Here is a 15,159-nt window from a genome sequence, read left to right on the forward strand (position 1 = left end):
AGAAGTCCTGGCATCTGGACCAGATAAAGAAGGAAAGGAAAGACAACAGAGAAGACATCACTCAGGTCAGTGATATCATTGTGTGTTCTCCTGACTGTCCCATAAGCTGGAGTCACTTGTAAGTTCCGCAGTGATGATGGGTGATGATGTACCCCATTTTGTGGCTCTCCAGCTGTTGCAAAACAGCAACTTCCTTAATTCCTGATGCTCTTCAGACATGATGGGAGTTGCAGCTTTGCAACAGCTGGAGAGCCACTTGAACAGAGGTGATAGGTGGGGGTCCCAGCAGTCTGACCCCCACCATAAAAATGGGCTGCTTATTTCAAAATACCCGGGCCTATTTTTGGTCCCAGTCCAGCCCTGCCGGTAAGTCACTTAAATCACTATGTATTCTCCTGACTGTGTCCCATCAGTGTTGTAGTCACTGATGTCTTTGTGCGACCGAGTAAGGGGTCATCGGGGATTGGGAAAGCGGGTCGTCAGGGGGTAGGGGGGCCCAGTACAATTTTGGCATCTGGGCCCTGTGGTTTCTAGCTATGCCCCTGGGTGCGGACACAGCAGAAGCCCTGCCCCAGGAGAAGGGAGTCTGGGTAGGACTGAAGTCCCTGCTCCTGAAGTACATTCTGTAGTGGACCATTGACACAACACTTCATGAAATGTACGCAGAGGACCAGGTATAAAATTTTGTAGCAAGAGTAAATCCCCCCCTCCACACACACACATAGACTACACACACACACGAGGAGGGTCAGAATTTGGCACAAGCAGCATGGATCGATGACCCTTTACTGTCATATGTGAACAGTTGAGGCTGGTAAAGGTGCCATAATGGTGTGGGGAATGTTTTGTTGGCACACCCTGGTCCTCTGATACCTGTGGATGGATAGTAGAATGAGCAGCACCTTATCTCCCAACTTCCATTAGTTAGGCCTCTCTGCCTGGGACTATTTTGGTTACCATGACTCTTGTGAAGATATGTCTATATATCCTGGAGCATCATATCTAGTCCAGTTTAACAATATTAACCAATTTACAAACAAGAACTTTCTTAATTATTAACATATACCCAGAAAATACATATATACACAGCACAAGATAAAACACCCGGTTATGGTGGAGGACTCTATAAATAAATCAATTCATGTCATCACAACCATATGAAGGTTGCCTCAGGACACGGCAAAGTGAAAATGTGACAGAACAAAAGTATCAACTCATATCACAATAAATAGCCATAGGACCCAAAGTCGATAATGTTAAACCAAATATAGCCAGTAGAACAATAAAAAACACCACTGTAATTGTTGTATATATTCAAATATATATCCAAGAAATAGTAGAGCAAAGACAAGGATATAACCTGGAACGGCAATGTATATTGTGCAAGAACCAATGATAAATCATACTGACCTATAGTATATATATTACCAGAGGTGTAGCTTGCCTGGGCCCTGATGCAAAATCTGCAACAGGGCCCCATATGCCAATTATAATGCTGGTCTCTTAAGGGGCAGATGCGCTTTGGGGCCCCCTTAGGCACCAGGGCCCCGGTGCGACTGCTACCTCTATAGCTACACCCCTGTATATTACTGAGTCCTGAGCAGCTCTCCACCTCATCTTCCAATGCATTTTGTGCCCCATCTATATCTAAGCATGGTGGGGGGCACATGCGCTCTATATAGGACACTGACTGGCCAATGTTGATTAAAGAAACAGGTGAGGACTAACATGCCACCGGTGTCACACCACCCCTGTGTACATTGCCCCCATACATTATAATGCCCCCCGTACATTGCTCTGATACATTATAATGCCCCCATACATTGCTCTGATACATTATAATGCCCCTCACACATTATAATGTCCCCTTGCATTGCCCCAGTGAGGGAAGTGAGCTTGTTATATATATATTTTTATATATGTTTTTATATACTCCTTTTTATATTTTATAATCCATCTTCTATATTAGCCATGTTGTCTATAAGCCGCCATCTTGTCTGTATTTCTTTCATTATGAACTAATCATGACATTTTATAGTAATTATAGCCAGGAAACTTATATTAAAGTTTACAATTGCTGAGCTTTCAGGAAAGCTTCAAGGCCATTTAGTTTGAAGCCTTCTTTCCTGCTTATGAGATGGGACATATGTTTGTAACTGCGTATAATTTGGCAGTGTGCCATCCTCTCTCTCTTGTGTGCTATAAGAATCTTGGTTTCTATAAGTAAACTCAGAAAAGTCTATATACAGCTGGAGTCTGTGTCATTCATTCTTCTCCTAGGCCTAGTCATTTATAACTACTGATTCAGAATCAAACAACATATTATGAAGGAATCCATTGAATTCCCTAACACTCCCATACATTATAATGTCCCCTCATATTGCCCCCATATAATATGATGCCCCCGTACATTGCCCCATACATTATAATGCCCGTGTACATTGCCCTCATGTAGTAATGCCCCCTCACATTGCCCCCATATATAATAATTCCTCCTTACATTGCCACCATACATTATAATGGCCCCTCACATGGCCCCACAAATAATGATGTCCTCTCACATGGCCCCCATATATAATCATGCCCTCTCACATTGCCCCATACATAATAATGCCCCCTCACATGGCCTCCATACATAATAATGCCCCCTCACATTGCCTCCATACATAATAATGCCCCCTCACATTGCCCCCATATATAGTAATGCCCCCTCACATGGCCCCCATACATAATAATGCCCCCTCACATTGCCCCCATATATAGTAATGCCCCCTTACATTACCCATGTATAAGTAACACCCCACACATTGCCCCCCATATATAGTAATGCCCTCTCACATGGCCCCCATACATAATAATGCCCCCTCACATTGCCTCCATACATAATAATGCCCCCTCACATTGCCCCCATATATAGTAATGCCCCCTCACATGGCCCCCATACATAATAATGCCCCCTCACATTGCCCCCATATATAGTAATGCCCCCTTACATTACCCATATATAAGTAACACCCCACACATTGCCCCCCATATATAGTAATGCCCTCTCACATGGCCCCCATACATAATAATGCCCCCTCACATTGCTCCCATACATAGTAATGCCAGCTCACATTGCCCCCATATATAGTAATGCCCCCTCACATTGCCCCATATATAGTAATGCCCCCTCACATTGCCCCCATATATAGTAACACCCCACACATTGCCCCCCATATATAGTAATGCCCTCTCACATGGCCCCCATACATAATAATGCCCCCTCACATTGCTCCCATACATAGTAATGCCAGCTCACATTGCCCCCATATATAGTAATGCCCCCTCACATTGCCCCCATATATAGTAATGCCCCTCATACAGCTCCATGGGAAAAGAAAAAAACACCACTCACCTCTGCCTCGTTCCCCTGCCGCTTCTGTCACTCCTCTTCTCTCTCTGCTTACTGTGCTGACAGTCTCTGCAGAGCCACCGCCGCACAGGAAGCCCGGGCTGGAGAGACAGGACGGAGCCGTCGGCTCCTTTCTGCCAATCCAGCCGCCGTAGCCGAGCGCATGCTGAACACTCTTAAAGGCGCACTCAGTGTGGAAAGCTGCAGTCGCTCAGGGATTCAGGACAGGTTCACCTGCTGGCCCAGTCACAGGTGGTACGATGGGGCCCGCAGGTGAAGGATCCGGTTATGCACCTGCAGGGACCGTGCCAGCACTGGTCCCAGAATGTTGCAGCCCTAGGGCCCCTCTGTCACTCTGGGAGCTGTCACTCCCACCTGCATGATCATGGGGTGCAGATGGGTTGTCATGGCCCTGGGTCGGCCATCCTTATTAGGCATCAGAAATGGGACAGAAGCTCAGCTAAGATCATAGCGCTTCAACTTTCAAATAATGTAATGAGGGACAAATCCTGTGCTGCAGCTAATTTTTTATTACATAAAACTATGTCTCTAAGGCCTTTTTTTAAATGCCAGTCTTCTGTTTAGTATTTTACATCAGAATTTGTAAGCTAAAACCAGTAGTGGAGCCTACACAAAGAAACACTATAATGGAAAGATATGCACCTTCTCTGCTGGACCCCTCCTGGTTTTGGCTCACAAATACTGATGTAAAATACTGACTGTAAATGTAAAATGGCCCTAGTTTCTGTAAATCTTAAACAATTTTAAACCATGCCATATATATATATATATATATATATATATATATATATATATATATATACAATAGTGAAGCCAAATGAAGGTAAAGGACAACAGCAGCATTTATCAGAAACAATTGTGTTTATTATCTTTTTATTGAAGTTATCATGTAACACTAATAGAATACATTCTAATAACAGAATGTGATTTGCTTGATCAAACATATGACAATACTTAAAAAAAGAAAATTCCATAAAAGAAGATTAATTAAGTAGTATACCAATGACGAAAACAAAGAAAAAAAAAGTAAAAAGAAACAAAAGTAAGTAAGAAAGAGAAGGAAAGCAGGAAGAGGAAGGGAAAAAAGGAAGGACGTCTTGAAGTTACCCAATTAAGATATCAGCTTAACCCCTTAAGGACCGGGGGTTTTTCCGTTTTTGCATTTTCGTTTTTTGCTCCTTGCCTTTAAAAAATCATAACTCTTTCAATTTTGCACCTAAAAATCCATATGATGGCTTATTTATTGCGTCACCAATTCTACTTTGTAATGACGTCAGTCATTTTGCCCAAAAATCTACGGTGAAACGGGAAAAAAAATCATTGTGCGACAAAATTGAAAAAAAAAACGCTGTTTTGTAACTTTTGGGGGCTTCCGTTTCTACGTAATACATTTTTCGGTAAAAATGACACCTTATCTTTATTCTGTAGGTCCATACGATTAAAATGATACCCTACTTATATAGGTTTGATTTTGTCGGACTTCTGCAAAAAATCATAACTCCATGCAGGAAAATTAATACGTTTAAAATTGTCATCTTCTGACCCCTATAACTTTTTTATTTTTCCATGTATGGGGCGGTATGAGGGCTCATTTTTTGCGCCGTGATCTGAAGTTTTTAACGGTACCATTTTTGCATTGATAGGACTTATTGATCGCTTTTTATTCATTTTTAAATAAACTTTGGAATTTTTTTGCGCGCACGACATTGACCGAGCGGTTTAATTAATGATATATTTTTATAATTCGGACATTTCCGCACGCGGTGATACCATATATGTTTATTTTTATTTACACTGTGTTTTTTTTTTATGGGAAAAGGGGGGTGATTCAAACTTTTGATAGGGGAGGAGTTAAATGATCTTTATTCACTTTTTTTTTTAACTTTTTTTTGCAGTGTTATAGCTCCCATAGGGACCTATAACACTGCACACACTGATCTCCTATGCTGATCACTGGTTTCTCATAAGAAACCAGTGATCAACGATTCTGCCGCATGACTGCTCAGGCCTGGATCTCAGGCACTGAGCAGTCATTCGGCGATCGGACAGCGAGGAGGCAGGAAGGGGCCCTCCCGCTGTCCTGTCAGCTGTTCGGGATGCCGCGATTAGCCGCGGCTATCCCGAACAGCACGACTGAGCTAGCCGGGAACTTTCACTTTTAGGCTCAGCTCTGAGCGCGCGGCTAAAGGGTTAATAGCGCGCGGCGCCGCGATCGGCGCTGCGCACTATTAGAGGCGGGTCCCGGCTTCACTATGACGCCAGGCCCGCCGTGATATGACGTGGGGTTACTGTGTAACCCCGCGTTATATCAGAAGAGCAGAACCAAGGACGTACCGGTACGTCCTTGGTCCTTAAGGGGTTAAAGCCAAAGCTAAGAACAGACTCAGAAGCTTGAGTAATGTCTACATCATAAAGACAGTGAGGGAGATTTATCAAAGCCTGTGCAGAGGTGGTACAGTTGTTCATAGCAACCAATCAGATCACTTCTCTTATTTTTCAGAGGCCTTTGCAAAAATGAAAGCTGGAATCTGATTGGTTGCTATGGGCAGCTGCAACACTCTTTCTCTACAGGTTTTGATAAATCTCCACCAATGAGTCTATATAGAACCCTGATCGTTTCCAATTGCCCCACACTTCAAGAAAGGAATATTGTCCTTTCTGACTAAATGGACAATTCCTCGAAAAGGCAAATCTGTTTTATCTTGTTTTTCCATTCCAAGATAGTCAAAGGAGAGGTCTGCTTTCATTTGAGAGGGATCAGGGCCTTAGCTGCCATTATAAGATGGGCAATCACAGATTGGTGAAGGCCTACTTATAGCTATTAAAAGCAATTGTGTTTACCAACTAAATGCATCAGCGGTGGTGGTCACATCCTACCCTTCCATCTCTTTACTGCTCTTAGTTAAATACTTAACCTAGGTCTTTGTGTTTTTAGTTTATTCTTGACTCCCATGTAGGCAATTGTTCAATGTTGTTTTCACAGACTACTCAGAATATTCTGCTACATGTTGGTTGAAACACCAAAAAATAATTAACCACATTAAACGGGTTCTCCAGGGAACTAAACACATAGCACATCATTTTCCTCTCAACCTATTTAATTGTCTAAATATGATTCATCAGCTTGGTTGTCACTTACATGCATGAAGTGAAAGAATGAAATCATACAGCCATCAACTCTGTCTCTGTCCAAATCCCTCTCTGAAACAGCCCCCACCCTCCTGAGAGACACAGACCACATGGTCTCTGCCCTGCAATGACGAGTCATGCTCTCTTTAGTGCTGAGAACAGGGAGGGGTGTGCAGCCTCAGCCAATCAAACACTGAATCTATCTATGCTGCTCAGAACTGTAGGATCGGGGCTGGCAGAGCAGAGCTGCAATGATTGCTGGGAGATGTAGGCAAGGGGAGGGAAGGATGGCAAAGAATATCAAGCAGCCAGAGAAGACAACAGGGTCCACAGGAGTCATGCATATCAGGCAGGATGGTTTACAGGGAACATATCCAGGTAGTGTGGTGGCTTTGGAGCTTTCTTCAGCTGAAAATCAATTTCATTTATGAAAATGAGGTTGTGTCCTCAGCAAGCAGAGTGTTTTCTGCAAGCATAATTCTTATAAATGAGACAGTTCCAAAAATGTTTGCAACCAATCTGCCTTGTCTGAATGTACCCTTAAAGGTAAAAGAAAAGGTTTAAGAATGTACATAAAGCGTTTGTAGTTCATATAAAGAGAAGAATTTGCTAAGCTTTGTGCCTAGTGCAGATTGACCAAAAGTCTTAGATTTATGTGCAAACCCTCATATAAGAGGTACTCTCCAAATGGGTGGGGCTTGGCACAGATGGCACATGTCAGAGGAAGTGAGGAGCAGCAGTGAGCAGTGGGGACCAGGTGCAGGGGATCTGTGCAGGTGAGTATGCTTTCTTTTTTATGTTTCAAGCACCCCGATTCTGGGAGTAAATGTATGAGATTATCTACTATATCACATCACCACCTGGCTGATCCAGTAGGGTAGAAAGTTTATTATAAGGTGCTCAAAAGCATAGTTCCTTTTCAGGTGGCGTTACATAATTTAAGCAGTTAGTGTCAATAGACATGCACTATAAAAATAACAGTATCTTTCTGGCTAGCTCAAATCATTAAAAAGTTGCAAATTTCTGCACAAGCCCTTGAGTTGCTGAACAATTTGCAACTTTTTGATGATTTTCACCGCTTTGCCACACAATGGATGGGGCTTGGCATAAAGAGGCATGGCCTTCAAAGCACAACAAATTTATTACAACTTATGCTAGTAAAAAATGTGGCATGCAGGCAGCCGCTGCTGAAATAACAGATTTATTAAGGAGAGTATCTCTCTCACTAAATCTGTCCGTATAGAATGCCAGCAGGATTTCACTAAGACACAGCAAAAGAAATGCCAGTCTTAGTAAATTCCCCCCAGAGTGTGCCTACATACAGATGTCTAGAGTTTACATCTTAGTAATGACACAGAGCAACCATTACAGTATAAAAATGTACATCCATCTATAAAATAATTCTGGAAGATAGTACTTGCTACATGCTATGACTCCTCGGCTGACTCATTGCACTTCATGGAAGGAGGTGTGACATGCTGATGTAACCATAGCAATAAGTGCAGCAAATTCACTAAAATCTATCTCCCGGTCATGGTTTGCATCCAAGTCTCTGAAAATTACATCAAGTGTGTTGGTGTCTTGGACTTGCTGTGAAATAAAGGAGACAAGCAGGTTAGTTATCTGAAGTGTAATACGGAACTTCCAAGTCTTTAAAAAAAAGTTTGCACCCAGCTAGAGGAGCACTATAGGGATGGCATGTGTGACACAACAGTAAGGAGCTGGGAATCCAGTCCTCGGGTAAGACAGTAAAACACTTATTTAAAGGGGTTATCCACCATAAGGTGGTTTTAGTACGTACCTGGCAGACAGTAATGGACATGCTTAGGAAGGATATGTGCTTATCTTGGGGCTAAATGGCTATGTTGTGAGATTACCATAACACTGTGGCTAGCTTTTTGTGAACTGGTATTTCCTGTTTGACTTTTCTTTTTTTTCCTACAAATCCCACAATTCCATTTTCCTCCCTCCCACACATCAGCGCTGCTCCCGTGTCTCCGGAGGGGACGCGATCCGAGGCACGCCCCATGTCGTGCCCCATGTCACTCACCTGCCCTGTCCTCCTTCTGTCCCGTCCCGGCACGCGCGACCCCGCTCTCTAGGGCTTGCGCGCGCGCCGGCTCTCTGAAATTTAAAGGGCCAGTGCACCACTAATTGGTGCCTGGCCCAATCAGTGCAATCACCTCCCTACACTATATTAACCCACTTCCCCTTCCTGTCCCTGCCGGATCTTGTTGCCTTGTGCCAGTGAAAGCGTTCCCGTGTGTCCTTTGCCTGTGCATCCAGACCCTTGCCGTTGCCCTTGACTACGAACCGTTGCTGCCTGCCCTAACCTTCTGCTACGTCTGACCTTGCCTTTTGCCTAGTCCTTCTGTACCGCGCCTGACTCAGCAGTCAGTGAGGTTGAGTCGCTATTGGGTGGAACAACCTGGGGGTTACCTGCCGCAGCAAGTCACTCCCGCTTTGCGGCGGGCTCTGGCGAAAACCAGTAACCCCTTAGACTCCGTTCCCCTGGTACGGCCCACACCATCACCTCACTGACATAGAGGAGCCACTACCTGTGTCTATCCTGCATACCACTCCGGATCCTGACAGCATAGTCAAATAAAAAAAAAAAACTGGAATACCCCTTTAAGCCCTCAACAGTGTGCTGTATATGTCTCTTTCTTTCTACCTTTCTCTGCAGATGCTCCCTCTACTTACTTTACCCTTCCTCTCTCTATAGACTTCTGTCAGCAGCTTTAATCTGATCTCTCAGTGAAGATAAAAAATCTGTCTATTCTCTCCTCAATGGATTTTATGAGGGAATTCTGAGTAAAAACAGCTAAAGAGGCTGGAGGAGGTAAGAGGGCATCTGATAAGGGGAGAAAAGCACTTTTTCCCCCTGTCATAAGATATAATACAAAGTTTCTTATGCTAACTTTTACTACACATTTAGAGAAAGTTGTTTTTAATTACAGTTAAAGTTTAAAGATGTTTAAAGGTTCAAAGAAGTCCAATAAACTTTTTTGCCAAAATAACATTTAAATTACAGTTGCATTATTGAGCTATTCTAATAACATTTCCTGACTAATTTGTGTGGAATAAAATCACAATTGGCCGTGCTGCGCATGAGGTGATCTCATAAAGATAATGGGGAGGTAATCTAAACCAACAATATTGTGCAATTTGAGCTACAAAACCGTCTGACACTACTTGCACAACATGTTAAATGTCTTTAATTGCTTTTTAGACATTAAACACAGTGGGTGTGGCTTCAGTAAAAGAAGCATGGTTTATGTGCACAAAAAATGTAAAATTTTTGGCATGAGACTAAGCTAACTATTGCTGGGTGCAAGCTTACATTCCAAGCAACCTTTAGTTCCAGTGTAGAAAGACGCAGGCTGTACCACACTCAGCAAAGTTCCGTGCATTAGTCCCATTCATAAGGGCTTGTGCATTGAATTTCGCTGAGCTTGGCACAGTTGACTCAGTAAGCGCATCGCCCAGCGTGGCCTGGGTCTTTCCACACTGGAGCTGAAGATTGTGCAGAATCGAAGTATTATTCTAAGTTTAAGAACTGTGTACATCTAAGAATTATAGTTTTTGATTATCTCCCCCAATGCTTTTAAAACAAAATCTTGCTCACCAATCAGCTGGTTTCTATTAATTTGACTTCAGAAAGCCCTCTGATCTGCTGTCATTGCTGTGGAAAGCCACACTTGGCCACTCTCTCTGCAGACTACCCAATGTTATACATGGACAGAGTTAGGTATGGATAGAACTGCCCTTCTAAGCAGCTCTGGCTCATGTAGAGGAATTTGAAATAAAAGCCCCCCCCCCCTCTATCCATATGGCCTATGCCTTTAAAGCTGCTTTGATTTGTTTTGAGGGACAATCATTACAAGGAGATTCTTAATAAAGGGCCTCATTTACTAAGAATGTCGGGTTTTTACTAGTGGGAAATGTTGTGTGAGACTTGCAGGATTCCACCTTATTTACTATGGGGATCACAGTTTTACAAATCAGGAAAATTTTCACACCAGCTTTTTCTAGGTGAAAATTTCCAGCCATTTATCCACAGAATTTTCTGTGAATTTAATAGTAAATAGGTCGGGTTGTGAAACCATGCCTCTTTTGCGACAGACCACACCCCTTATTTGGCTTTTCCCAGTGCAATGTCGGGTTTGTCTGCTTTTCCTGGCACACATTGGCGCAGACATGTCGCAGACACTCTGCGCCAAAATAACCTGACAAAAAACTGGTCAGTTTCAGCTTAGTAACTGAGGCCCAATGTGTTGCAAGTTTCATTCGTGTGCATTTCAGCATATAAATGTGAGTGTCTAGTGGCCGACCATATGAGCCGGATTGACTATATTGATAAAAACAGATTAAAATATAATTGTCAATAGAGATTGTTGTGTCGTTCCACCTATATGTGTTGCTCACCTTCACAAATGTTGACATCTGTTTGTTGATCAGCTCTTTCAGATTTTTCCTCCTCAGCTTGCAGTGTTCATTAGAATGAGAATGGAAGACCTTTATGATGTTTACCATGGAGCTTTCCAGCACTGTTAGCTCTTGTCTACAGGGGAAAAATATATTAGGACATGTAACACATGCTATCAGCATCCAACACCAGCTGATGCCGGTTATATAATTGTTTAAATGGCATGATTGATAGCCATCCATAGCCATCCATCGGCGTATCACCGGCCGCAGCGATGTCCCGCCCCGGCCTGTTATAGGCTGAGCCCACTGTCATGTAAGAAGCCGGCCAGAGCTCCTTACATGACAGTGGGCTCAGCCTATCACAGGCCGGACGGGACTTCCCTGCGGCCAGGTGATACGCCGACGGCTCTGCGGCGTCCCCGTCCCCAGGAAGTGGAATGAGGTCAGCCCTGCCGGACCGTGAGGCCTGTGCCAGACCAACGGGGGCTCGTAGGAAGGTATGTATGAGTTTATTTTGTTTATTTTTGAGGCCTGGACACGGGCATATATAAAAGTGTTCCACTACAGTTGTCCTTTAAAAAATAAGTTGTAGTTCTTGAAATACGGCAAAAACATTTCTTCTCTAAAGTGTTGCCATAATCGTATGACCCATAAAATAAATATAATGGTCCAGATTTACTACACATAACGTTTAAGTTTCTCATCCCGCTAGATTTATTATCTTCTGGTTTACGCTTAGTGTATTTGGCTGCTTTTTTTCATGTGTGCATGCTTGTGCCACTTTGCGCCAAACACGTCACTAATGTGAAAACGGACCATTTTAAAAGGCCCAAAGAGGTCAGGGTATTAATGGGGTACTCCACCGGCCAGCATTCTGAAGTAAATATTCCGAATGCTGTTTTCGCGCTGTGGGGATCGGCCACGTCATGGCACGAAGGGCGTGGCCGACCCCTGCAGTGCAAAAACAGCGTTCAGAACATTTACTTCCGAATGCTGACCAGTGGAGTACCCCTTTAAGGGGTTAAACAACACTAATTTCTTTGTTGAAAGTAAAGAGTTTATTCTAGGTTTTTTGGCAGTAATTTTGACTTGCAACTTCCATTTATTTGGCAATGATTTGCATCTATGTGTCTTAAAAATTATGTATTAAGGTAATGTACACTGATTCACAGGATTTGGTATGAATGCCAAGAAGAGGCAAAGAAGTGAGAATGGGCGAGGAGGCTGTGGTACTCCCTCTTTGATTTGTGGCTGAGAAAAAAGTTTGACAACCACATCAGCTTCAAGAAAGGTACAGTTTGCTTGTGTACCCTAAAAGCCACCCAACCTTGTCTGGAGCTCTTACCAGCCAATCTTGCTGACAAAGTCCCTTTTAATGAAAACTCTCTTCACACTGCTACAGTAGAAATATTTTTCTTTAGTTTTTTGAATGCGCTATTCTCGCCCACAATTAAAGCCTTTAAATGCAAATCAGAAAAGCCTATGACCTATAAACACCCTACTACCACTACCTACCATATGAGCAGCTGCTTCCTCACCTCCTGTCTCCTTCCCATTGTAGACTATCAGACCCCATTGTAGATTATCAAGGTCCTCTCTACCAATCTATGATTATTGGGGGGAACTATACTGCCAACCTAATGTGGGGGAAATATACTGCCTAACTAATGTGGGGGAAATATACTGCCTAACTTATGTGGGGTAAATATACTGCCTAACTAATGTGGGGTAACTACAATCTAATGTGGGGAACTATACTGCCTACCTAATGTGGGGGAACTATACTGCCTAACTAATGTAGGGGAACTACAATCTAATGTGGGGAACTATACTGCCTAACTAATGTGGGGGAAATATACTGCCTAACTAATGTGGGGGAACTACAATCTAATGTGGGGAACTATACTGCCTACCTAATGTGGGGGAACTATACTGCCAACCTTATGTGGGGGAACTACAACCTAATGTGGGGGAACTATACTGCTTCCCTAATGTGGGGGAACTACAACCTAATGTGGGGGAACTATACTGCCGACCTAATGTGGGGGGAACTATACTGACAACCTAATGTGGGGGGAACTATACTGACAACCTAATGTGGGGGGAACTATACTGCCAACCTAATGTGGGGGGAACTATACTGCCACCCTAATGTTGGGAAACTATACTGCCAAACTAATGTGGGGGGAACTATACTGCCAACCTAATGTGGGGGGAACTATACTGCCAACCTAATGTGGGGGGAACTATACTGCCAACCTAATGTGGGGGGAACTATACTGCCACCCTAATGTGGGGAAACTATACTGCCAAACTAATGTGGGGGGAACTATACTGCCTAACTAATGTGGGGGAAATATACTGCCTAACTAATGTGGGGGAACTACAACCTAATGTGGGGGAACTATACTGCCAACCTAATGTGGGGGAACTACAACCTAATGTGGGGGAACTATACTGCCAACCTAATGTGGGAGGGAACTATACTGCCAACCTAATGTGGGAGGGAACTATACTGCCAACCTAATGTGGGGGGAACTATACTGCCAACCAAATGTGGGGGGAACTATACTGCCAACCTAATGTGGGGGAAATATACTGCCTAACTAATGTGGGGAAATATAGTGCCTAACTAATGTGGGGGAACTACAATCTAATGTGGGGGAAATATACTGCCTAACTAATGTGGGGGAACTACAATCTAATGTGGGGAACTATACTGCCTACCTAATGTGGGGGAACTATACTGCCAACCTAATGTGGGGGAACTACAACCTAATGTGGGGGAACTATACTGCTTACCTAATGTGGAGGAACTACAACCTAATGTGGGGGAACTATACTGCCAACCTAATGTGGAGGGGACTATACTGCCAACCTAATGTGGGGGGAACTATACTGCCAACCTAATGTGGGGGGAACTATACTGCCACCCTAATGTGGGGGGAACTATACTGCCGAACTAATGTGGGGGGAACTATACTGCCAACCTAATGTGGGGGGAACTATACTGCCATCCTAATGTGGGAGGACTATACTGCCAACCTAATGTGGGGGGAACAATACTGCCAACCTAATGTGGGGGGAACTATACTGCCAACCTAATGTGGGGGGAACTATACTGCCAACCTAATGTGGGGAAACTATACTGCCAACCTAATGTGGGGGGAACTATACTGCCAACCTAATGTGGGGGGAACTATACTGCCAACCTAATGTGGGGGGAACTATACTGCCAACATAATGTGGGGGAACTATACAAAAATGTATATGGGGATGTATGAGGGTAATTTTTTGTGCTGTGATTTGTAGTTTTTATCAGTACCATTTTTGTTTTGATGGGACTTTAATAGCTTTTTAGATATTTTTATGGTATTTGAAGTGACCAAAAATGTGCAAATCTGGTTAGCCCACTATTATGACTTTTGGGGCCCCACTTTTGATTTTGCACAAGGCCATGCTAAGCCTAAAACCGGCCCTGTGTATTTCAACACCTTTTCATATGTACAGTTTGCTGGAATTACTGGTGCCTCAAAATAAAAAAAAAATAAAAAAAAATATAATATTTATTTGTACCAATTAATGTCTGACTTTAGACATTTTCCCATACAGTAGAAATATTTTTCTTTAGTTTTTTGAATGCGCTATTCTCGCCCACTATTAAAACCTTCAAATGCAAATCAGAAAAGCCTATGACCTATAAACACCCTACTACCACTACCTACCATATGAGCAGCTGCTTCCTCACCTCCTGTCTCCTTCCCATTGTAGACTATCAGACCCCATTGTAGATTATCAAGGTCCTCTCTACCAATCTAGATTATTGGGGGGAACAATACTGCCAACCTAATGTGGGGGAAATATACTGCCTAACTAATGTGAGGGAACTACAATCTAATGTGGGGGAACTATACTTCCAACCTAATGTGGGGGAACTACAATCTAATGTGGGGGAACTATACTGCTTACCTAATGTAGGGGAACTACAACCTAATGTGGGGGAACTATACTGCCAACCTAATGTGGGGGAACTACAACCTAATGTGGGGGAACTATACTGCCAACCTAATGTAGGGGGGAACTATACTGCCAACCTAATGTGGGGGGAACTATACTGCCAACCCAATGTGGGGGAACTATACTGTCAACCTAATGTGGGGAAACTATACTGCCAACCTAATGTA

General features: G+C 43.3%; 1 protein-coding gene across 4 annotated transcripts in view; it reads right to left on the reverse strand.

The window, feature by feature from the left end:
- Window positions 1–6,353: 6,353 nt before the first annotated feature.
- LOC130358654 (protein S100-B-like) overlaps window positions 6,354–15,159 on the reverse strand; it is a 31,095-nt gene continuing 22,289 nt past the window's right edge. For all 4 annotated transcript variants that reach the window (XM_056562197.1, XM_056562200.1, XM_056562198.1 and 1 more), the window contains 2 exons: window positions 10,973–11,108; window positions 6,354–8,134 (listed from right to left, as the gene is read on the reverse strand). In XM_056562197.1, coding sequence (XP_056418172.1) covers window positions 7,991–8,134; window positions 10,973–11,108 — 280 coding nt within the window. In that variant the 3' untranslated portion in view covers window positions 6,354–7,990. The remainder of the gene's footprint in view (window positions 8,135–10,972; window positions 11,109–15,159) is intronic.

The sequence above is a fragment of the Hyla sarda genome, chromosome 2 (genome assembly GCF_029499605.1).
Source record: "Hyla sarda isolate aHylSar1 chromosome 2, aHylSar1.hap1, whole genome shotgun sequence".
Lineage (NCBI taxonomy): Eukaryota > Metazoa > Chordata > Amphibia > Anura > Hylidae > Hyla > Hyla sarda.